The sequence below is a fragment of the Octopus sinensis genome, linkage group LG17 (genome assembly GCF_006345805.1).
Source record: "Octopus sinensis linkage group LG17, ASM634580v1, whole genome shotgun sequence".
Taxonomy (NCBI): Eukaryota; Metazoa; Mollusca; class Cephalopoda; order Octopoda; family Octopodidae; genus Octopus; species Octopus sinensis.
The window spans coordinates 12,984,249-13,009,054 of record NC_043013.1 but is presented as its reverse complement, the minus strand read 5'-3'; the positions used below and the strand labels follow the sequence as shown (position 1 = coordinate 13,009,054).

The following is a 24,806-nucleotide window of genomic DNA, read 5'->3' as shown; positions in this document are numbered from 1 at the left end:
TGTCGTACACACGACATCAGGCGTTCGAAGTCACGCCACAAGTTATCAACGCTTGGGCATTGAACGAGATTGTGCAAAACACTAGTGTGATTTGTACTCATCTCAAGCAGACTTCAATTGACAACGTTTTCACGTAGCGTGTATAGTTTATACCGAGCTGGTAGTGTCTACTGGTAGCATAGCCAGGCCAAAAATCTTTGGAAATTATCTCTGGGCTCCGGCTCGCAGGTAGAACGGACCACGCCATCTCTCTTTTCTACCACAGACAATCTGTAGAACACCAAACTGGAGTTTCTGTATTGATTGACTGGTAGAGGGCAGTGAGCGTCTGATTACACTCTAGATGTGTCAGAAAATCTGTCTTAGTCTACGCTTGATCCTGCTTGACAGTAACTCTTCCAAAGAGACCAGCTGCGGAAAAGGCGTCTGAGAAACTGCGACCACACTTGCTGAGCACCAACCAAACCCTGGAGTTATCGCCAGTCACGACATGCCAAGTTCTCCATGTAGTGTGCGTTGACAGCAAATAGAACTCTTGACCAGTAGAATATGTAAATTCCAAAGAAAGTGGAAAAACAGGCGGTAATATATGATGGAGATGTAAACATTCGCCACCTCTGTTCTCCCTTTCAAGGATAACTTCCTTTCTGAGTAAAGTTGGTCACCCTGCTCGTTCCAGTTCTACTCCACTTGGAGTTTTGGACCAAAGCAGACCAATGCAGAGAATGGTGTAAAATTTTTCTTAGAAAAATGTCTCAGAAACTTTTAAAGAGTCTCAAAATATCGTTAAAATAAAAGATTTTAAAAAGCTGAAAAATAAAAACCACTCAAAAGATTTTCTTACCATAATTCACAAAATCTCGAAAAATCTCAAAGAATCTCAAAAGTTTATTTTGAGAATTGTCAAAAATGTTAATGTTTTAAAGTTTCATATACTTCAAAAAAGATTCTGCACATAAAACATAGATTGGGAGATAGACAGATAGGTAGGTAGTTAGATAGAGAGTGAGGTAGATAGATAAAGAGACAGACAGATAGATGGATAGATGAATATATATATAAATATACATGTGTTAAATAAAATTAGATAACATAGCCAGGGGAGTGTGAAATTTCGAAGACATTTATAAAGAGAGGTAATCTTACAGCTGTTTCAGGGATATAAAAGATATCCCATCATCAGAGACAATATGAGAGACTTAAGTAGAAGGAAATAGTAGAGTTGAATAGAAGTTATTTTTGAAAGGAAAAAATATAAGAAGTATAAAGGGAAGTATGAGGATAAAAAGTATATGTTGGATGTTCCGTAGCACTTACATAGCCTTACTTGTCTTCTGGACCATGATGTTGAAGAGGAGACCAGATCTTTTGATAATGTTCTTTATGTTCTTTTGGTCTCACCAAGTCCAACACCTCATAACAGTTGGTTGTTCTCTGCGACGGTTCACAGCAAAAGTCTGTCTGTCCTCAGTTTCTAACTGCCTGTCCGCGAAATCTTCCCCTATTCAGCTAAGAGTGAGTACTAAGCTACGTTGTGAGACTGCTGCTTATACCACTAGGGCTTTCACCAACTTGCTCTCTGAGTCCCGAAATGTCATCCTCAAAATAAACCTTAGAAATGCCTCCAATTCCATCAATCGAGACGTCAACCTCCGTGCAGTATGGGAGAATTCCCTACAACCGTATCCCTTTGTTTAGCAAGCCTATCTCTCCTTTGGTGATCACCTCACCCCATCTGCCTCTTGAGTGCAACAGAGCGACCCTCTTGGTTCAACTCTATTCGTACTGGGTATTGGCGATGTTACCAAAATGATAGCCGACCGAGACTTAAGTGCCTGGTACTTCGATGACGGTTGATTGGGAGGCTCTCCTGATACCTCAATTCCATCAATCGAGACGTCAACCTCCGTGCAGTATGGGAGAATTCCCTACAACCGTATCCCTTTGTTTAGCAAGCCTATCTCTCCTTTGGTGATCACCTCACCCCATCTGCCTCTTGAGTGCAACAGAGCGACCCTCTTGGTTCAACTCTATTCGTACTGGGTATTGGCGATGTTACCAAAATGATAGCCGACCGAGACTTAAGTGTCTGGTACTTCGATGACGGTTGATTGGGAGGCTCTCCTGATAGTATACTTGCAACTGCGAGGACAATGATTGAGGAACTTGGTTGTAGGAATTTTGGATTAACAGCTCCAAATGCGAGCTCCAGCTCCTCAAACATTCAGCTTCGCATGAACAGATTATTAAACTATTTGTTGATTGCTCTTCCCTCTATCACGGCCTCTCCTTCATCAGCATGGTGCTCCCTTAGAACCTCAATTACTGACCTAGTTTTCGAGTCCATCTTTCGATCCAACATGGCTAACGCCGAACAACTTTTTAAAAATCTAGAGGCAATTGAGCCCCACCAAGGTTTTTTTGATACTTAGAAATTACTTGTCAATTCCTAAGCTGTTGTATTTTCTGAGAGTTAGTGCTCGTCTCTATCTCTTCCCTATTTACATTCTTCCATCCACGCTTGCCTCTCCCTTTAAGTAAGCAACATCCTCTCCTTTCCAGCATGGATTAATTCCAACAGGGAGATGGACGAAAATCTGTGACAGTGGAAGGAGATGGGTTTGTCAGTTCCTGTTACAGTTGAGGATAGACGGAAGCAGAGAGCATTTGGTAATCTGCGTCAATCAGGTGTCACTTTCAACTCTCTCTTTGCTCATTCAAGATGTCTCCTGCTTTCAACTACTGCAAAATTCTTGGGGGACTAGAATGATGTCCTACCTGTGACCAATATTGGACATCTACTCAGTCTGGATGAATTCTGCAACTCAGAGTGGGAACTAACGTCTGTAGGGACTGAGGAGCCGCTGTGGTAGGCCCCTTGACCCCACAGACTTTCACGGTCTATCTTGCCACCTAAATGCTGGACGCTTTGCTCGTCACACCGACCTAAACTTAATCATTAAGAGAGCCCTAACTCGGATTAATATCTCCTCAGTTCTGGAGCCGTTGGCGTTATCCAGAAGTGATAGAAAGAGACCAGATGGTCTTACTCTTTGTTCCTGGGTTAGAGGTAGATGCCTATCTTGGACGTCACAGTCTGTGATTCTTTGGTTCCCTCCTACATTCTGGAACAAAATTCTGAAGTATCGGGATTTGGCACTGAACTCTCTCTTTCAGCCTGTGGCGTTTGAGACGTTTGGAGGGACTGGGTCACTAACAGCGAAGTTCTTGTCATCGTTGGCAACTCACCTCACTGAACTACAAGGCTATGTCCGTGAGAGTACTTGGTTTTTCTAACGCCTTAGCCTCGCCATCGCCCGTGATAATGCCGCAAGCGTGTTGACTCGCTTCAGTAGGTTCCGTTGAACCTTGTGGCGAGCGACCAATTGACGCTCTTGGTGCTGCACTTGTGTGTCTTCTCTCTCTTTTTTCCTTTCTCCCTTTTACTTTTTTTCCGTTTCTTTCTTTTCTTTTTCTTTTGCAAAAACTTCTATTCTGAAAGAATCATGACTATTGTTTAGGATTTGTATTTTAATGTGGTTTTGTATTATTCATATATTATGTACGTATGTGTTACAATGTATGACTAATCCAAAATAAATAAACAGTAGATTTCTTGTTTCCGTCCATACTTTCTCTCCATAGTATGGAAGTTTGAAGTATACACATTCTTTCTTTCTTTCGATCGTTGCTTATGTGGCTGTTGTGGTTTTTGTGGTCACTATGGTGGTTGATGTAGTTGTTATAGTGGTTGCTAGTGTTGCCTATGTTGTTGCTGTTCTAGCTTTTGTTGTAGTAGTCGAAGTGGTTGTTGGTGTAGTTGCTGCTGTTGTTATTATTGTTGTAGCCACCGTCGACATTATCGTCACTGATCGTCGGCCGTCGTTGTATCTGTGGGTGTTGCTGTGTTGACGGTTCTTTTCGTGTCCTCGTCATGCTCGTGGGCTTAGAGTGTTTCACTCTTTCTCTTTGAACCTAGGTCTGTATCCTCTCAGGTACAGCACCTTAATCAAATCCGCCCGCACAGGCTTCTCTATTTCAGCCTCGTCTCACCTACTTATGCGGCGGTTGAACTCGTTAACGGCCACATTGTGCTTCAACCCCTGTGGATATGCTGAAGACGAGTGGAGGAAGATGTCTTTCTTCACTTCTTCTCCAGGAAGCAGATTGTTGCATCTCCCGATGTAAAGGAGACTTTGAAATCCGAGATGCTCAGCGAGCCATTACCGGTTGGGTGTTCATCGACGGATTGGGTGTTGTGGTGGAAACCGTTGAAGATATTGTGGATGCTGGTTGCCTCGTCTTTGGAGCGAGTTAAGACGAATGCGTGGTTAAAAATGTAAATATTGTCTTTCTATTTTGTATGATAAAAGTTCTCTAAACATTTTCTTCTTTTAATTTTTGATATGTAATCTATATCTATACAGAGCGTTTGTATGCGTGTGTGTGTGTGTGCGTATGTTCCTTATGCATTCCAAAACCGAGTTACCGATTTTGACATATGGCGCATCAAAAGATTCAGTACTATTTCGGTTACCAACTAAACTTTATTTTCATTCACATATTTGTATTACGAAAATTTAACATTATAAGCTTTTCCAAAAGTTAACTATCGTAAACACTTTATATGACGACAACGATGATGATGTCACATTTTCTCTGTGTACAGTAAAAGACACCCATCATCACGACACACACTTCACTCACGCAGCAGTTGCAGGGTTGCAAGCTATTTACAGTTACATATTTACCCTTAAATTAACATTTAACACATGTGCTTAATATATCTATACATTAAGAAATTTATCTATAATAATTATTTGGTTATTTACCATTAAATTAGCAGTTCATGTGCTTCTATTTGGTTAATTTGATTATATTTGTTTCATTTCTACTGCATACAAAAATAAAGACATACAACTGCTGACAAAATAGAGATTAATGTATAATTTTTTTCTATGTTCATAATTTTTTGTTTACAATATTGAAAAATATGCTACGAAAGAAAAGACGTAATTTCTCCAGAAACAAGTATAAAGCTAGGAGGATTGTAGAAAACCGAAAGCGAGAGTCTCAGTATAGAAGGGGGATGAGACTTTCTCAAGATCAGCAAATACATGCTGCAGCACGTCAAATGGAATCTTAAGAGAGAAGAAAGAGATAAGACTTTCCCAAGGTTAGCAAACGCATGCTACAGCACGTCAAATGGAGTCTCAAGACAGAAGCGAGATGAAACTTTCTCAAGATCAGCAAATGCATGTTGCAGCACTTTAATGCTGGATCATTAAATCAATGTTTTAATGATTAGACAGAGGTCCAATAGAATAGCTCTCAGAAACAGAATACGTACAAATTCGTTCTTCACAACTAGAGCTGCTTTCAGATATGATCCATCCCATTCTTATAAAAATGATAACTTTCTCCAAATTGGTGTGCGTGCTGAGCACAAATGGTCGTTTCTGTAAAGCTTAAAAATTTTCAAATGAAACAAATGGCATGTGCTGCTCAGATGGCCAGGTAAGATTGCCATCACTACCAGCTCCCTCTCAACCTCTTATGTATCTTCTAGAAGGCACTTCCATCCAGTCAAAGGATTTTCTGAACAATATCAGACAATACAACAGACATTTCAAATGACATCTAAGAAGATAAACATGAATTTACGCCGACGTCAAAGTTCAAGAGTAAGTCTATCATTTCATTGGTTCTATGTTAATGAACCACCACAGTTCCTCCAAATTTACTTTATGATTGGTGTAGGACAACAAACCTGAAGGATTTGTCAAAACTTCAGACGATGGGTCGCGTTAGACACAAAGCCAAGTACTGCAAAACAGAGTGTATCCACTGACAGCTTTTCGGTGCGTTCAAAAATCACATAGCCCCCACCCCTAATTTTCCATGACTGGTTAGGGCTTTGAATACCCCAAACGGACGCATGACTTGTCCCTAAGTCGAATTAATCTATCATTTGCTCCACAATGTTTTGTCTTCAATGATGCACTTTTCTATATCGCCTGTTTCAACATAACTGTAATATACATACAAACTATGTCACTTTGATCCCGAGAAACAGCGGGTATCTCTGTTAGTATATAATAAATCAGCCGAATTTATTGTATATTATGAGAGTAAATCAACCGAAACATTGTGGCAACAACAAGCAAGTTGAGGCCACATATCTGTCCAATAATGTACAGAATTCTTCATCTCTAAAATATAGAACAAATAATATATATAAGAAATAATTGAGATTCAGTTAAATTAAGTACTTAAGTTGAAGCATCAAGTCACTCCGGTATTATCCGCACAACTCGAATTAAGGTAAACAAAATCAAAATAAGCAGCAGGATATCAAGTAGTGATGCAGTACGGCCGTTTCAAGCAACTCCATTTAATTTAACAATGCAATTATTACATCAATTTAAATGCAGTGTCATCATCTGCTGCACAAATAAATAGAATTTTAATCAGTTGGACACATTAATGCAATTTTTCTCAAATACTTTGATAGAGCATGAAGATGGAAGAAATTCATGTTGTCACTATTGTAGCTAAGAATATACTACACTTCCAAGAATAGCAAGAAGCTCAGTGGAGTTATAGCTTGTAAAGGATTGGGGTTCATTTCTAATTAATTTGTCTCTTTATCAACTGCTAAATCTAAGATTAGAGGACTGTGTCTGTTTAGAATGAAGGTCAAGAGCTCATGCCTAGGTATGGTCATAAATATTGTCATAAGTTATAGTATGTGGTGTGCTGTATGTAATTACTCTCCCATGATATTTTTCCTTTCTATGATGTTCTACCCTTCTGATCATATTATGTATATTTAAGTGTTAGCACGCTTGAAACGGCCGTACTGCCTCACTACTTGATAACCTGTTGCTTATTTTGATTATATATATATATATATATATATATATATACATGTGTGTGTGTGTGTGTGCCTGTGTGTATGTGTGTTTGTGTGTATACATATATATATATTTATATAAACAAACATCAGACTATATAAGTTTGTTTATATATATATATATATATGTAAACAATCAGACTGCGGCCATGCTGGACCACCGCCTCGAATAATTTTAGTCGAGCAAATCGACCACAGTACTTAATTATTTTTAAAGCCCGGTACTTATTTTATCGGCTCTTTTTGCAGAACCGCTAAGTTACGGAGATGTAAACATACCAACGTCGGTTGTCAAGCGATATTGGGGGACAAACACATACACGATGACAAGCGCACGTACGCGCTCGCACACACACACACGCGCACACACACAGACGGGGCTTCTATCAGTTTCCGTCCATCAAGTCCAATCACAAGGCTTCGGTAGAAGACACTTGCTCAATTGTCACGCAGCGGAACTGAATCCGGAACCATGTGGCAAGCTCCTTACAACACAGTCACACATATAAACACACACACACGCACACACATTTGTTGTCAAACAGGAGTGTTTAATAGTTGTATATTTGCTTAGTTCATCAATTTATATCTCTTATGGCCAAGTTGCACGCAATCATTTGATAACGAGTAAAGGAAACTATTGGAGGTGGCATAACAGTCTAAAGCTTTTCAAGGTGGTACCTCAGTACTGTCTACATAGACTGTGACTAAAAATTAAAAAAAAAATTACAAAACGAATTTGCACTTACTTCTGTTTATTTCAGTATAAATGTCACCATTGAGTTGACGCAAACCTGCTTGGGTATGGTTATAAGTTGATACAGAGCAACTTTCGTATCCAGTGTCGTAGTCAAACGATTGACAGGTTGGTTCTGCTTCACAAATGTAGAAACACTGCGTATAATTAACACCGTAAGTGACACCCAAATCATTCTCACCAGGAAGGTGATTGTTATAAATGAAATCCACAGGACATCTTCCTGAAAGAGTAAAACAGATAAATGAACGTTTTGGTTCGGTTTTCGAAATTGTGGTGGGCTGCCTTTATTGTGAAATGTTTTAATGATTTAGAGTGAGCAGAAAGAATTTCGCTCAGTGTGCTAACGATTCTGCCAGCACGACGCTTGGGTGTTTGGTACCAGCATACCCCGGAAAAGGTAATGGACAAAAAGGGGAAGGAAAAATCCTCTAGGAGTTTGACTTTCAGACAGACGAAGTATTAGATCACAGAAGGCCGGTTGAGGTGGCTCAACAAGGATCATCTAAAAAACAGTACGGAAAGCCAAGGCCATCACTGCCCAGGACCAAGCATTGAATACCAAGTCAGTGAAAAAGAATATATACCACACAAGTGCAACGGACATCTGCAGAATGTGTGGGAAGAGGGTCGAAAGTGTGACTCACATTGTTAGTGCTTGTTTAAGTCTTGCTAAGAAGGAACACAAGCGTAGACATGACAAAGTAGCCCAAAACCTCCACTGGCTACTATGTCGTAAGTATGGATATGAGGTTACGGATGCTTGGTACCAATATACACCGGAAAAAGTAATGGAGGGAAAGGGGTAGGTAAAAATCCCCTGGAACTTTGATTTTTAGACAGACAGGGTGTTAGAGCATCGAAGGCAGGATATAATAACCTTTAGGAGGAACAAACTAGAGCGCCTAATAATCGACGTGGCAGTGCCATGAGATCAACGTGTTATCATGAAAGAAGGAGAAAAGGTTGATAAATATGTAGACCTGAGAACTGAGATTGCTAAGAAGTGGCAGCTATAAGAGTCAAACATAAAGGTTATCCCTTAAAGGTAATCGGAGTATTAGGTTCAATACCACCCAATCTGAAAAAAAAACAACAACTGAAAACTTTCGAAATAACCTACAATCTAGGTGTATTGCAAAAGTCGGCATTACTTGGAACTGCACGCATATTGCATAAAGGTCTGTCTGAGGTCCTTGTTGTGACTTGACAAACAGTACAAACCTCCCGATATTATATACTGTGCAAGGTCTATAATAATAATAATAATAATAGTAGTAGTAGTAGTAGTAGTAGTAGTAGTAGTATTAGTAGTAGTAGTAGTTGTTGTAGCAGCAGCAGTAGTAGTAGTAGTAGTAGTAGTAGTAGTAGAAGTAGTAGTAGTAGTAGTTGTAGCAGCAGCAGTAGTAGTAGTAGTAGTAGTAGTAGTAGTAGTAGTAGTAGTAGTAGTAGTAGTAGTAGTAGTAGTAGTAATAATAGTAATAATAATAATAATAATAATAATGATAATAATAATAATAATAATAATAGGACGGGAAAATATCCTAATTCCAAAATCAACTGAAATAGCAAACCCACGAAGTTACAGACTAATAACTTGTCTCTCTACAATTTACAACGCCTTTACTGCAATTATATCGCAGAGAATGGGCAAAGATCTGGAAGAAAACAACCTGTTTCCAGAAGAGCAAAAGGGATGCTCTAAGGACTCATACCGCTTTAAAGATCAACTACTGATCAATAAAACCGTAACTGAAGACAACCTCAGAAACAAGAAGGGCCTAAGTATGACCTGCATCGATTACCGAAAGGGTTTTGATATTGTTCCCCACACATGGATCCTGGAAACATTAGCCATGAACATGGTAGCATCAGTAATCATAAAATATATTTAAAAAGTCCATGAATCTATAGCATATCCTGATTTTTAGTTCGATTAGAATTTATTGTCTCATGTTGAATAAACTTTTTACAGTTTAGTAAAGTCCATGAATAAATGGCAGACAGTGCTACTACAGCTCCAGACAAAAGAGGGAGTCATAAAAGCCAAAGCCATTCCTGTTAACAAAGGAATATTCCAAGGAGACACGCTCTCCCCATGCCTTTTCTGCTTGGCACAATCCCCTTTATCTGACATGCTGAACAGAACTGGATGCGGATACAACAGTCATGGTGAAATAATCAGCTACCTCTTATATATGGACGACCTAAAACTGCGTGACATCTCAAATAATAATAATAACAATAATAATAATAATAATAATATTAATAAGTCGGTATATATAACTGGTTAGCTTAGGCGGTTAAGCAGTTGTGGTCGATGTAAAAGGCGGTAGTAGTATCAATAATTGTCGTCATGGATATGCAGCATGGTTATAGGGATGGAATTCGGTATCTCAAAGTGTGCGGTGCTTACTTTGAAGCGGGGGAAAAGTGTAAATTGTAGGGGCATAACATTGCCAAACGGAGAGAGAATGAAAAACCCGGATGATGATGGGTACAAGTACCTCGGGATCCTGGAGCTGGCCAATACCTTGCACAAAGAGATGAAAGACAAGTTCATCACTGCATATTTCAAGTGCCTCAAACTTCTCTTGAAATCAAAGATCAACTCAAGAACCTTGTGACTGCCATCAACATATGGGCAGTTGCCTGTAGTCCGATAAAGTGAGCTGGCCAATACCTTGCACAAAGAGATGAAAGACAAGTTCATCACTGCATATTTCAAGTGCCTCAAACTTCTCTTGAAATCAAAGATCAACTCAAGGAACCTTGTGACTGCCATCAACATATGGGCAGTTGCTGTAGTCCGATAAAGTGCACCCATCCTGAGATGGACACAAGCAGAGATTGACCAACTCGATTGCATTACTCGAAAGACAATGACAATGCATGGTACCCTCCACCCTAAATCAAATATACACAAGCTCTACAGGAAGAGAGGTAAAGGTAGACGTGGGCTGATTAGCGTAAGGGAGTGTATCAACAATGAAAGAAGAAACATGGCATTATATTTAGTAAACAGCAAAGAAGACCTGTTACAGTAAGCTTCGAGTGCAGAAGGAGATAGCAAAAATGGACTTGAGAGTGCTCATGAATTCCGAACAAGCAAAAGAGAAGAAACCCTACTACGTATGGAATTACATGGTCATTTCCACCGTGAAACCAACAAATCGGAAAAGGTAATGGACAAAAAGGGGGAGGTAAAAATCTTCTGGAACTTTGACTTCCAGACAGACAGGGTGTTAGAGCATCGACCTTTCAGGGACAACTTCCTCTCTGCCCATTTCCGGGTAAGAAAGGTCACCCTGTTCGTTACCTCTTCCCAATCCTTATCTACCTGGAGTTAAGGATCAAACTAGATCCCGAGCAGTTTCACGCATCAGCCCAGCGTCCGACGGCATCGATCTGCCTCTGCAGGTGCCCAATCGCAATTCTACCGACTTGTCGGCATAGATTTTAACCCCTGCAACCGACTCATATTTCTTTACAATGGAGCCGAGCTTCCGACACCATGACGGTGACGTTGTCCGCGTATGCAGACATTGCACTCCCGAGTCCAATTTCGAAAGGAAGGCCTTTTAACTGTTCCAACTTCCGCAGCAGTGGCTCGAGAGCCAACACACGCAGAAGAGGTGACAGCGGACAGCCTTGACGGACCGTACGTGCGATACTAAATGGTTCCTGATAGGTAGCCACTTACTTTGACCACCGAGCAGGTACCGCTGTGTCTTGCAGCAATCCAGTCTCTGAAAACGGGTCTGAAACCGGCCGCTTTAAGGACAGCTTCCAGGTAGCGATGGTCTATCCTATCGAAAGCTTTCGACTGATCGAAATTGATCAAGGCTCCACCGAAGCCAGCTTCAGTCCCAGCCCTCTCTATGATGTATCGCATAAGGTGGAGGTTGTCGTTGATAGACCTGCTCGGGATTGTGCACGTTTGTGCCACCCCGACCAAAATACCAACGACAAGCGCCAACCTTTTCGCTAATACCTTGGCCAAAATTTTACACCCTATTATAGTAGAGTTATGGGCCGAAAATTCCCCAACACGTCCCATTGTCGGCGTCGTTTCTCAGCAGTGTTACTACGCCCCAGCTAACTGCACTAGAAATTCTTCCGTTCTGCTGGCAGTTAATGCAGAAATATATTTGCAGGTTATTAACATCACATCCTAGAGGAATGAATAAAATGACAGGAGAATTTCATCAAATTTACACACATCTGTTTGATTAAATCTTCATTTTCCTTCTTTTCTTTCCTTTTCTTTCTCTCTTTTTTTTCTGTTTCTTTTTTCTTTTCTCCAGTTATAAAATTGAAACTTAAAGACTTGCTGTCGAAATATCGTTTAATCAATAAGATATCTATTGTAATTGCATCGCGATCTTCTTATCTGTTTACCTCCGCAAAGGGTTGCGTCAATCCTTTTATATTATTATTATTATTATTTGAAGGCGGCGATCCGGCAGAATCGTTAGCACGCCGGGCGAAAAGCTTCGCGGTATTTCGCCCATCGCTACGTACTGAGTTCAAATTCCCCCAACGTCAACTTTGCCTCTTTTCCTTTCGGGGAAGATAAATTAAGTACCAGTTACCTACTCGGATCGATTTAATTAACTTAATCCCTAAAATTTGAGGCCTTGTGCTTCCAGTAGAAAAAAACTCTTCTTCTTATTATTATTATTCAGTAGTTTTATTTTTATAGCGTGCTTTCACTTCACTACCGAGCGCAGCTCTGTGTGCCTTGGGTATGTGCTGTGATTTGTTGTGATGCTCTGATGGTTATTGTATGGAAAGTGTTCTGCGTAGGATGTGTGCAGTGCCTAGTAGTGCAATTTTCTGTATGTTATATGTGTTTGTAAGTCCTGGTGTTTTTGTTATGTATTTGTCTGAATATTTTTTTTTATCATGCCTAATGCACCTACTATGATAGGAATTGTTTCTGTTTTCAGGTTCCACATTCTAGTTACCTTTATTTCCAGGTCTTTGTATTTTGAGAGTTTCTCCATTTCTTTTAGAGACACGTTGTCAACTGCCGGTATTGATACGTCAATTAGAAAGCATTTTTTTTCTTCATGATCTCTGACAACTATATCTGGTCTGTTGGCCTTAATTTCTCTATCTGTGTGTATCGGCATATCCCAGAGTATGGTTGCTTTCTCGTTTTCTGTGACCTTTTCTGGTGTGTGCCTATACCATCTTTTTTCTGTTGTTATTCCATAATGTTGGCAAAGCTTCCAATGTATGTAGGTTCCAACTCTGTCATGTCTGTGAATATATTCCTTCTTAGCCAGGACTGGGCAGCTAGAGATAATATGATTTATTGTTTCTTCTCCATCTCCACATATTCTGCAGTTACTTGTAATATTTCTTTTCATTACATGTTTTTGGTAATTTCTGGTGGGGAGGCTTTGGTCTTGTGCTGCAATTAAAAATCCCTCTGTTTCTGCTTTGAGTCCTGAGCTTCTCAACCATTGCTGGGATTTTTCTTTGTCTATTTCTTTTGCGTTTAGTTTAGTGCAGTATTTACCATGAAGGGGTTTTTCTTGCCATCGTTTATCATGGCTCGTTGCTGTTCTATTTTAGTTTGGATTTCATTTGTTTTATAGCTTTTGTTGTTCTTCATCATCTTCTTCTTCTTCTTTGTGTTTATTAGGTGGTATGATTTCTTGTTTGTATTTGTCAGCTTCCTTAAATACTGAGAACAGTTTTTTGTTTTGCTCGTGTTTTGCTGCTATCTGGATCAGTTTTCCTTCCTTCTGAAGTAGGTATTTTTGCAGTCCTATGGTGGTTATTTTATAGTAGTTTTCCAGCTGTATAAGGCCTCTACCACCTTGTCTCCCTGGAATATTCCTCTTCTAATGGGGATGTCTTTGGTTTTCATGAGTCCCTCTTTTGTTTGGAGGTGTAGGACTGTTTGCCATTTATTCATAGAGTGCTCTATGAATTTTATGATTGTTGGTGCTACTTTGTTAATGGCTAGTGTTTCGAGGATCCATGTGTGGGGGATGCTATCAAACGCCTTTTTGTAGTCAATCCAGGCCATACTGAGGCCTTTCTTCTTTCTGTGGCTGTCTTCAGTTACGGCTTTATTAATCATTAGTTGATCTTTACAACCATATGAGCCTTTGCGGCATCCTTTCTGCTCTTCTGGGAACAGTTTGTTTTCGTCCAGGTGCTTGTTCAGCCTTTGCGATATCACTGCAGTAAATGCCTTGAACATAGTAGGGAGGCAGGTTATTGGTCTGTAGTTTTCTGGTTTTGTTGTTTCATTTGATTTGGGAATTAAGATGGTTTCCCCTTCGTGAGCCATTCAGGCATTGTCTCTGGCTCTGCTAGTATGCTGTTAAAGTTTTCAGCCAGCTTTTTGTGCATTCCTGTTAGATATTTCAACCAGAAGTTGGGGATCTTGTCATGCCCAGGTGCCTTCCAGTGCTTAGTTTTTGCAGTGCCTGGGTGACTCTTCAGTTGTTATGGGGGGTCCAAAGTTGTTCAGATGCCGAGTTTGTTATTTTGGTACTCCTTGTTTTGGCTGTTCGTTCGCCGACCATATTTCTCTCCAGAATTCTTCCAATTCTTCTGCCGTTGGTGCTGCAGTGACTTCTATTTTATTTTTTCCCAGTTCTTGGTAGAACTTTTTGGGGTTGGAGTTGAACTTTTTGTTCTGTTCAAAGAAGCGTTGGCGTTTCTCGTACCGGCGGATCCTTTGAGCTTTGGCAAGGATATCTTGCTTCAGCTTTTCTTTTATCTCCGGCAAATCTTTTTCTGTGATGTTATATTTGCGGAGCATTTTTGTTCTCTTTTTGTTGCTCAGTAGCGTTGCTTGTTTGCTGATTTCATTAAGAATCGACAGCTTTTTCTAATTTTTTTATTTTGTTTTGGATGTTATTTATCCACAGGGTTTGTTTGGGTGGTGGTACTCCTGTTTGGGCGGGTTTGGGTGAGTATCTAGCTTCTTTTGTGGCTGCAGTGGCTGCTGCGTATATCAAGTCATTTAGTTCAGTGATATCACTTTTTTTTGTTTCAGTGGCTAGTTCAGTGGCGGCTAGGTTTATGTTGTTTATAATTGGTGTTGTTATTGCGTTTATTTTTATTCTTGGGCGGTATGGTCGGTGGTCCATTTTGGGCTCTGTGGTTTTCAGTTCTTTGATTATTTTATTTTTTTATATTATCATAATCATTAGGCTCCCTTCGTTGTTTACATCGTGTTGTTGGGAATGTTGCGTTTGTCTTCGTGTTTTACAGTTTCAGTGTTTATATTATTGGGCATTTGTTGTGTGGCTTCTATCTACATTTTCCTGGTGTATTTTTTCTTTTAAATGTTCTATTTCTATTTCTGATATTTTTTTGGCTTTGAGAATGTATCTTCGTACGTTAGCTAATTTATTAGGTTCATTGCTGTATCCAAGTCTATATCTCTATTATTTTCCTTCCATATTTTATATGTATGTGTTGTTGTATTTTCATTTTTTGGGTAGAGCATTGCTGTGAAGTATGCGTGTAAGATAGAAATGTATTCCTCACGTGTCCATTTACGTCTTTTGGGTTTTATTTGCGGGACATGAGGTACAACGTCCGGCCCATTATTTTGACGGTCGTCATTTTCGTAGGGTACCGGTCCGTTTATTTCTGTTGTCACATTATTTCGCACGTGTAGTTTTTCGTACATTTTTTGTTGTAAGTTTAATGTACGTACCGCTCGATTGTTATTCTTGGGTTGAATAGTATCGGTGGCATTTAATTTCTTCGTAGTTCCTTTGTACATGGTGTTTGAGGTCGGGGATGATCGTGTTGTTCCACGCATGTTTACATGTGTTGTGTTAGATGTGGAGATAATATCGAGTCAAAATACATCATTTCGTTTCGAAAATAGTAATAAATTTCAATTAGTATTACTTACTCGGATATAGTCCAATTCTTTGTTAGTAAATCTTTGGCTCCATAGGGTGTCCTTGTTTTCGATGTTTGTGGATAGATTTCGGAGCTCTGTATTTTCCTTCTTACATCTTAAACGTCCCCGGTGTTCTCCCTTAAACGTCCCCGGTGTTCTCCGGTGTTCCCCGGTGTTCTTCTTCTTCTTCTTCTTCTTCTTCTTCTTCTTCTTCTTCTTCTTCTTCTTCTTCTTCTTCTTCTTCTTATTATTATTATTATTATTATTATTATTATTATTATTATTATTATTATTATTATCCCTTCATAACACAGTGTAGGTAAAATGCACCAGAGTCTTTAGTCATCTGTCAAGTTTCAGCAAGGACCTCAGACAGATAATACTTTCCTTAAGATGTGCGCTGTAACCAATAATCAATCTTTAGAAGTTTTGAAGTTTCAATGGTATTGAGCCCAGCTCTCTTTTCACCATTGGTATCACTTTTACATTACCCTTCGTATTCCATACAGTCTTGCCATTTCCACTTTCAATTCGGAATACTTGGTGATTCTTTTACCATCTTTACTCGCAACATTCATGTAATTTAGTATGGCCACATCAATGATCTGACAGTATTTGTCTCTCTTATTCAATATGACAATATCCGGCCGACGGTGTTCGATTACATAATCTGTCTGAAAATCATAGTCCCAGAGTATCGTTACTTTTCCATCCTCCTGCATATCTTTACTTGGTATAAGCTCATACCAGTTCTCCGTTACTTCATATTGGTATTTATGGCATAAAAGACAATGAAAATACACATACACTTTATCGTGGCGGCGCTTGTATTTTTTTGTGCAAGGCTCTCACATCCACTTACCAAGTGGGTCACATTTTCTACACTCTTTCCACAGAGTCAGCATTTCTGGGTGTCAGAAGTTTTATAGATGTTATACTTCACAGAATTGGTATCAGGAGCCTGGTCTTGTGCAGCAATGATCAGGCTTTCGTTGGTACGCTTCAAATCACCTTGCACAAACCAAGCCTACGATGCTGTATTATGCTTAACGTCTTGTGAATTCCTTTCGAACTGTCCATGCATTCTCATTTCAAGAACGTTTTCTTTACTCTTCTTCTCAGCTCTTTGGTTAAACGTTTCCTTGCCCGTCATTTCATCTGCATTTACTCCCATATCTTTCACGGCATATTGCAGCAGGTCTTCATCACTATTTATCAAATACTAGGCAAGCGTTCTCCTTTCACTCCTTGTACAATGGTTTATATCAATTAGTCCTCTGCTACCATTCTTCTTTATTATTATTATTATTATTATTATTATTATTATTATTATTATTATTATTATTATTATTATTGTTATTGTTGTTGTTGTTGTTGCTGTTGTTGTTGTTATTATTATTATTATTATTATTATTATTATTATTATTATTATTATTATTATTATTATCATTGTTATTATTATTATTATTATTATTGTTATTACTATTACTATTATTACTATTACTATTATTACTATTACAATTATTACTATTACAATTATTACTATTATTATTATTATTATTATTATTATTATTATTATTATTATTATTATTTATTATTATTATTATTATTGCCTTTGCACAGCTTTTAACGCTGGAAGTGTATTACAGTGTCAGCTGTTCACTACAAGTGAACTAAGGTAACACCTCTTATTTTTCGAGGATCTTCCCGAGTATTCGAGCAGTTCCAAGCAGTGCTGTTTTCTGCAAGTGCTCCACGCTTATTGCAGCCCCTATTTGTTCCACGTACTTCTTGAGATTTTTGCTCACTGATCCTAGGACTCCAGCAATTATTGGTACTACTGCTACCTTTTCATCGACCACAACTGCTTAACTTCCAAGCTAACCTGTCATATCTCTCAACTTTTCTTTCTTCCTTATCGCATACCTTGTTGTCAGCTGAGCATGCTATATCTATGATCCAGCATAGTTTGTTTTCTTTTTCAATTAAGACTGTGTCCGTCTTCCTATTCTCTATCTCCTGGTCGCACTGAATAATAAAATCCCATAGGATCTTTGCATTTCCATTTTCGACGATGCCTTCAGGTTTGTGGTCGTACCCATATTTTGCTCTGTCAAGTCCATACTTGTTGCAAAGTGTCCAATAGACAAGCCTGACTATATAGTCGTGGCGTCTCATATTCCTTCTGGGCTAGTGGCGTACATTGGCTGATAATATGCCATACTTTTTCACCGTTTTGTCCACATATTCTGCACTTATCACTTTCTGCTGTATTGTCTATTCTGTATTTTATGTAATTTGTTGTTAGTGCTTGCTCTTGGGCAGCACAGATTAGAGCCTCCGTTTCCTGTTTTAAATCACTTTTATCGTTGCAATCCTTCATCCTGCACAAGCCTGACCTTCTTACTTCAAACAATAGCTCTTCTGTGGCATTTTTTACACACCATGCTTTGTTGTTTTATTCTGATCTAATGCTGTGTTCGCATCCAGTAAGTTCCTCTCTTTTTCTTGTTTCATACAGTCTCTCTGTGTCACGTTTTGGGTGGAGTGTCCCATATCTAGTTAGCAACTTCCTTGTCATTCTGTCTAAGCTGTTTAGTTCGTCTACTGTCCATGCAATTACCCCTGCTCCATGTTTGAGGAGTGAAACCACCCAGGTGTTGATAGCTTGAATCTTATTCCGCCCATTTAATTTCGACTTAAGGATCAGTCTCAGTCTGCGGATTATAATTATAATTATAATTATAATTATAATTATAATTATGATTATTATTTGAAGACGGCGAGCAAGCAGAATCGTTAGCACGCTGGATGAAATGCTTAGCAATATTTCACCCGTCGCTTCGTTCTGAGTTAAAATTCAGCCGAGGTCGAGTTTGTCTTTCATCCTTTCGAGGTCGATAAATTAGTCGAACATCGGGGTTAATGTAATTGATTCATCCTCTCCCCCAAATTGTTCCCCTTGTGGCAAAATTTGTGACCATTATTATTATTATTATATTATTATTATTATTATTATTATTATTATTATTATTATTATTATTATACTTACTTACTTACTTACTTACTTACTTACTGACCCCGTGCCGTCAACAATGACGGCTAATTGTAGCATTTTATATATAAATAAGGCACAAAATAAGGTACATAATAATCACAGTTACACACTCACACATACACACATTTACTCACACATTCACATGATTCCTTTTCATATACACACACGTATACTCACGCAGAGTTGAAACGCTGTTTGATTTCTTTCAACGTAAAATTTCCATCATCCCACTACCAAGTTTGCCAACATCCCTTCCTTCCTTATTCATCTAACACCCCTTACTTTCTCTTTCATATGCTGTGACAGAGAAATACACAAGAGTATTGTTATTATGGCCTCCAGACTGCTAAGCCTCGCTTGACGTATTATGTATTTTTCTTTACAAGATCCACGGAACGATATGTATTTGCACCCTTCGAGCTTATATCGAGTGGTGAGTTTATTTTCCCGTTTTGTCCCTCAGTTTTGGGGGACAAGGCAATTGATGTTATTTTTCAGTTAAATTTGTTTGTTTTCTGCATCAACACCAAAACATGGTGACGCTCATATGTGATAGAGGGGAAAAGAGTGAGCAGCGCCACCTAACATCAACAAAGGGTGTACGAGAACGGTAAATGATTGTGCACTACAAAAAATAACAGACGATAGCTGTATTCTTGTTGAAAAAAAGAACAAAAAAGACAGTATGGTCAATGTTTTTGAGAAAGATCTCTTAAAGGATCTTTGAGAAAAACAACGGCTCCGTTTTCGACAACATTGTTCGAAATAAAAACAGCAATTTCAAAAATGAAAACAACGTGGGTCCTTTCGTGAGCGACGCTACGGACGATGTGGGTACAATAGGTAGCAACAACAACATCAGCAGCACTAAAACAGCTATAACAACTGCAATAGCAGAGGTGACGAAGACGACTACGATGACAAGAAGAAGAAGAAGAGAAGAAGAAGAAGAAGAAGAAGAAGAAGAAGAAGAAGAAGAAGAAGAAGAAGAACAACAACAACAACAACAACAACAACAACGGCAGCAGCAAAAGCAACAAAGCAACAACATCAACGATAGAAACAAAGATGGCACTAAGAAACAAGGCGGTGCAATGGCTTAGAATACAGCTCTCTGAAGAGGAACTTGAACATGTCAGACTCAGAAATCATTGAAGCCTATCAGACCAAAAAGGAGAACTGGTCCGGATGACGATAGAACTTCTCATGCAAACGACCCAAAATAATGTGGATCTCATCCCAGACCAGATCCATCTTCCTGGAGGCAGCATTAATCCAGTCAAGGTGGATGGAAGGAAAGTAAATAGTCACATTTGCTTTTCGACTAATCATTTAAAAGTCTTTTGCCCTAGATTACACTAACAACGGCCACCAGAACGGAGCAACAATAGCAGCAACGGCATTACCATCAGCAGATTCAGCCGTGGCACCACCAACACCAACAACATACTGACAACATCTTTCTCTAAACACTTCTCAGCGCCCGAAGATGTTCCACTTTCCGATTCGGAGTGGGAGGACATCACAGGTGGAGTGTCGAACAGCGATGGAGAGTGAAGTTTAAAAAAAAAATAATAAAGCGGAAAAGAGACAGAGAGAAAATCAAGCATATGGACAAACAGCAACAATGCTCATCCACATAAGAAGCAGAGAGAAAAAAAATCAAACCAGAGAAAAACAAACACTACATCGACACCCACCACCTCTAACACTGAAGCACAAGCCATCTAACAACAACAAACACAAAGTAAAGAGCATTACAAACTACATGGCAATACGCACAAAATCAATGAATTAGTGAAGCACATAATAACACACGCAAACATCACGCAAACATTCTCCCTACTTGCACGCATACAAATCGATCAAACAACACAAAACATACACGCACTTAAAACCCAATTCCCATAGGTGATCGGAGATTTTCGAGGGAATATCACCAAGAGAATTCTTGGTGATTTGCTATTGGAAACACCTCAAGGCAAGGAGAGGGCGGGCAATCCCTCCACACAAAACCAAGTAAGTTTTCCTTTTCTTTTCTTTTTCAGATAACATGGTCGTGCACAGAATAGGAAGCGTGAATGTATGTTGCCTGAGGTTGCCTTGAAAATGGGTCACCTGTTCGACGACCTCGAGGCACTAAATGTCGACGTGAAGCCAGAATTTCCGACTCACGAGACTTCCAACCTATTTTCGGTGACTATGAGGTCTATGCATCCCCATGTCGTCCGTGAGCGATAAGTGGGGTCAGCGTGATGGTTCGGAAAAATCTGCATCTTGCAATACGGACAATTTTCCTGGATCCAGAAGGTAAGTGGTGATTCTGGACGTGGCAGGTAGCAAAGGACATACTTTCAGGCTAGTTGCCTTCTATGCCCCGACTGGGGCAGGACGACCAAATTTCTTCAGACGTCTGGAAACTTTCCCGAGAAAGTTCCGCTGTTTAGTGTTAGTGGGGGATTGGAATGGAGTTTTAGATGTAAGGTGGACCTATGTGGATTCAGCAGATAGGGGGTAGGGTGCAAAAGCCTCGCAAATTTGCACAGACGATTCCAACTGTCTTACAGGTATCGACTGGATTTCCCAGATGTGCCAGTATGCACTTGGTCAAACCGATCGGGTCATCCAGATCGTATCTAGATAGGGTATTCTGTAGAGTAACAGATAAGGATAGCAAAGGCTGTTTACAGCTTAAATCGGACCACAAATTCATGATCTATACAGTCGACTTAGATAAGCTTCATAGAAGGAACCTGGTTACTGGAAACTGAACACGTCGCTGCTAGCGCGTAAAGATTTCAGAGACCGGATTAGTGAACTAGTTAAGACGGGGGAAATAATCAACAATAAATGATGGTTCGCCCTGAAAAGGGCAATTAGAATAGAATCGATAAGGTTTGGCAAAGGACTAGGAAAGCCGTTAAATGGGCTCCAATGGTAGAGGCACGGTGTGACAGTAAATCCAAGATCTGATCCTTGCCGGACCATGACGAGCAAATGATAACTAATCCGTGACAGAAATGTGAGGCCTTTCAGCAGCGCTTCACTCAACTGTTCGAGAGTAGCGGTGAGCCGGGTCACGTACTACCTCGACAGGAGGCTGCGGCTCTCGACGACGATGGCGAAGCGCTGGGAAAGGCCGATAACAGCCTTTGCAATACGGGAAGCAATCGCTAACTACCCGAGGTGTAAATCGTCTGGTTTGGATGGTCTGTCCTACCAGTTTTACGCTTATACATCAGACTTGTTGGATGACCTCTTAGCAAACGTTTACTGCAAGTGACAACAGAATGGGAGAATTGTTAGTTCTCCCGCAAAATTCCATATATATATATATGCCACATCATCAGTGGCATATATAAATATATGTGTGTGAGAGAGAGAGAGAGAGAGAGAGAGAGAGCGGAAGAGAGAGAGAAAGAGAGAGAGGGGGAGAGAGAGACAGAGGCGGGGAGAGGGAGAAAGAGAGAGAGAAAGAGAGAGAAGAGAAAGAGAGAGAGAGAAAGAGAGAGAGAGAAATGATTATTGTAATCATGATTCGTCTGTCTGTCCGCCTTCCAGCCTGCATGCCTGCCTGTCTCTTTGTATATCAATCTATCTCTCATATTTCTCTATCTGCCCCCCCTCTCTCTCTCTCTCTCTCTCTCTCTCTATCTATCTATCTATCTTCTATCTATCTGTTCTGGGTTTCTGCTGTCAATGATGACTTATAAAACCATTCCTCTCTACCTAAACCCTTAGCAATAGAGGGTATATAAGCAGTGTCTTAGTGAAGTCTTAAAGATGCCACTGATGACGTCCGAAAAAAGAATTGAATTTAGTCTCTTTGATCGCTCTTCCTGAATCGTTAGAATGCCGGACAAAATGATTTGCGGCGATAAACTATATTCAAGTGAAGAACTGGGCTTCATGTAATCGATTATCCTTCCTGCCACAAAATTTCAGGCATTGTCATTATAGTAGACAGGATTAACAACAAAAAAACACACAACTATTACTACTACTACTACTACTCTCCTTGGAAATCTTGTGTCTCTATCTGAAATTCTGTGCTAAACAGATCGCTCAAAACTTTATTAGAACCAGGGCTCTCTGGAACGAAAACTCTGCAAACAATCTTTATCTACCGACACCATTCTACATTGACCAGAGAAATGGGATCGACTTTTCAAATGCTGAGGGTTTTGTTTCTCTTTAGACTAAAACATAGAATACAAGTCAAGGAATGAAATAAACACAAAAAGATTCAAATTTGTTTACCGTCTGTATACTTGGTCGGCACAGATCTTCTCAACTGATAAAAATAGGTATCAGTTGCTTTTATTAGTATCTTCTCTGTTGCGTCATCTTCGTATAAAATACAGCTTGGACTTATCGTTCTACTCACGAAGGATTTACATGCAGAAGTTTCCAAACACCTCTTCGAACAGCTGGAGTCATCCACGTCAAGTGTCATCAATGTTTTACCTTCCTTGAGAAGACCGTTTTCTACTTTCAAAAAATACTTCAGATATTCAACTGTAACAAAGCCAGGAAAATTAAACAACCAAAATACGAAGACGAAAATTAAAGATTGTGAAAATAGATAATAATAAAGACATAGAATATTAAATGTTTGAGGATCAATATTGATATTTTTAACAGGAACAAGTGATAAAGTTGTTACTACCATAGTGTAGGTACAAAGCATCTTGGAATATATATATTTTTTAACGAAAATGACTGCGAATGAGTTGTTTAATTAATTCTATTATTTAAATGATTCATATGCTATGTTCTATAATGTTTAACGGTTGTGTGTTGTAAAGTTTGCCCCAATGTCAGCACTTTGTTATATTTAACAAAATGTTTACAAACTGACGAAAGACTGAATTATAACGAATGAAAATTATGTTAAGAAGTGAATTCGCCATCATGCGGCTGTTTTGTATTGAACTCAGAATTTTAAATTTTCTTTCCAACTAATTTACTTTGAGAAGGAAAATATTTTCCTGCACTGAATTGATAAGTTAGTGTAGTGATTTTCATAATTTTCGTACATATAGGTTTATATATTGATATAAATCTACTTACGTCCATTTCCAAATTTCAATGAGATGTAGAAGAGAACTGGAACGAAAATTTATTTTGTAAGCTATTTCACATTTCATATTTACGTTTAATATTAATTTACAAGCAATAAAGACGAAAGGAATAAGAAAGAGAATTGTTATATGCATAATTCGGTAACAAATACGACGATGACCACCACTACATCACAATGAAATTATCCATTGAAATAATGAGGGAGAGTGATAAATTGGAGAGGGATAGAAAGAGAAAGAACAGAAGAGAATGAGAGAGGAGGGAGAGCGAGGGAACAGAAGAGAGTGAGAGAGGAGGAAGAGTGAGAGAAGATAAGGAGAGAGTAGCAAAAATAGAAAAAAAGTAGATGAAGAAATAGAAAGAAATGTTTTCAGTTTCAAACGATATAAGAAGCATCAGTATTTCGTGGAAGAGAACATTCTGGACACTTCAAAAACTTTAGTGAAAGTATTACGTATATTAAGAGTGAGATAAAGGGTGAATGTAGTAAACCAAAAGGAATTTTTAATTAATTGAAATTACGCATGTAATGTAGAGGGGAAAATCATCTGATTTAATAATAACTGTTGTCAACTGATGGAAGGGAGATAATTCCGAAACTGAAATTGATTAAACATGATTTAGAAGTAAGCAGTGGGGAACGAATCAAATTTTTAGTAGGTTTGGGTTAACTCCGGACATGTTTTGGTCTTATCAGATATCCTTTTGGAAATATATTCTAATACGTATTTAACCAGATCATAGAATATAAATTTGGTGTGAAAATTACTCACTGAATAGGCATTGATTTAAAATAAGACGATGGCAAGTTTTGTAGCACTTCCTTCTGTATGCGGAACACAGATTATATAACCAAATATATAATGAAAATTAACCACATCCTTTCCGGTGAATCATTTCTTGCCAAGAAAAATAATATTCCCAGATTTGAAAACTAATATTCCCAGATATATCCAATTTGGAGACAGGAACAGGTATGTGCATGAAACACGTGACATAATAACGAGCTGACCACAATAAACTGGGAAATAACAGACAAAGATATCAAAGAAAACGTACAAATATAATTAATCAAAGAATGAAACAACAATACTTTTGC

The 24,806-nt window shown here is 39.0% G+C and overlaps 1 protein-coding gene across 1 annotated transcript in view; it reads right to left on the bottom strand.

The window, feature by feature from the left end:
* LOC118766692 overlaps positions 1-24,548 on the bottom strand; it is a 28,753-nt gene extending 4,205 nt beyond the window's left edge. The window contains exons 1-4 of the mRNA XM_036510302.1: positions 24,481-24,548; positions 23,696-23,731; positions 22,883-23,140; positions 7,666-7,896 (exon numbers count right to left, since the gene is read on the bottom strand). Coding sequence (XP_036366195.1) covers positions 7,666-7,896; positions 22,883-23,078 — 427 coding nt within the window. The 5' untranslated portion in view covers positions 23,079-23,140; positions 23,696-23,731; positions 24,481-24,548. The remainder of the gene's footprint in view (positions 1-7,665; positions 7,897-22,882; positions 23,141-23,695; positions 23,732-24,480) is intronic.
* Between the last annotated feature and the right edge of the window lie 258 nt (positions 24,549-24,806).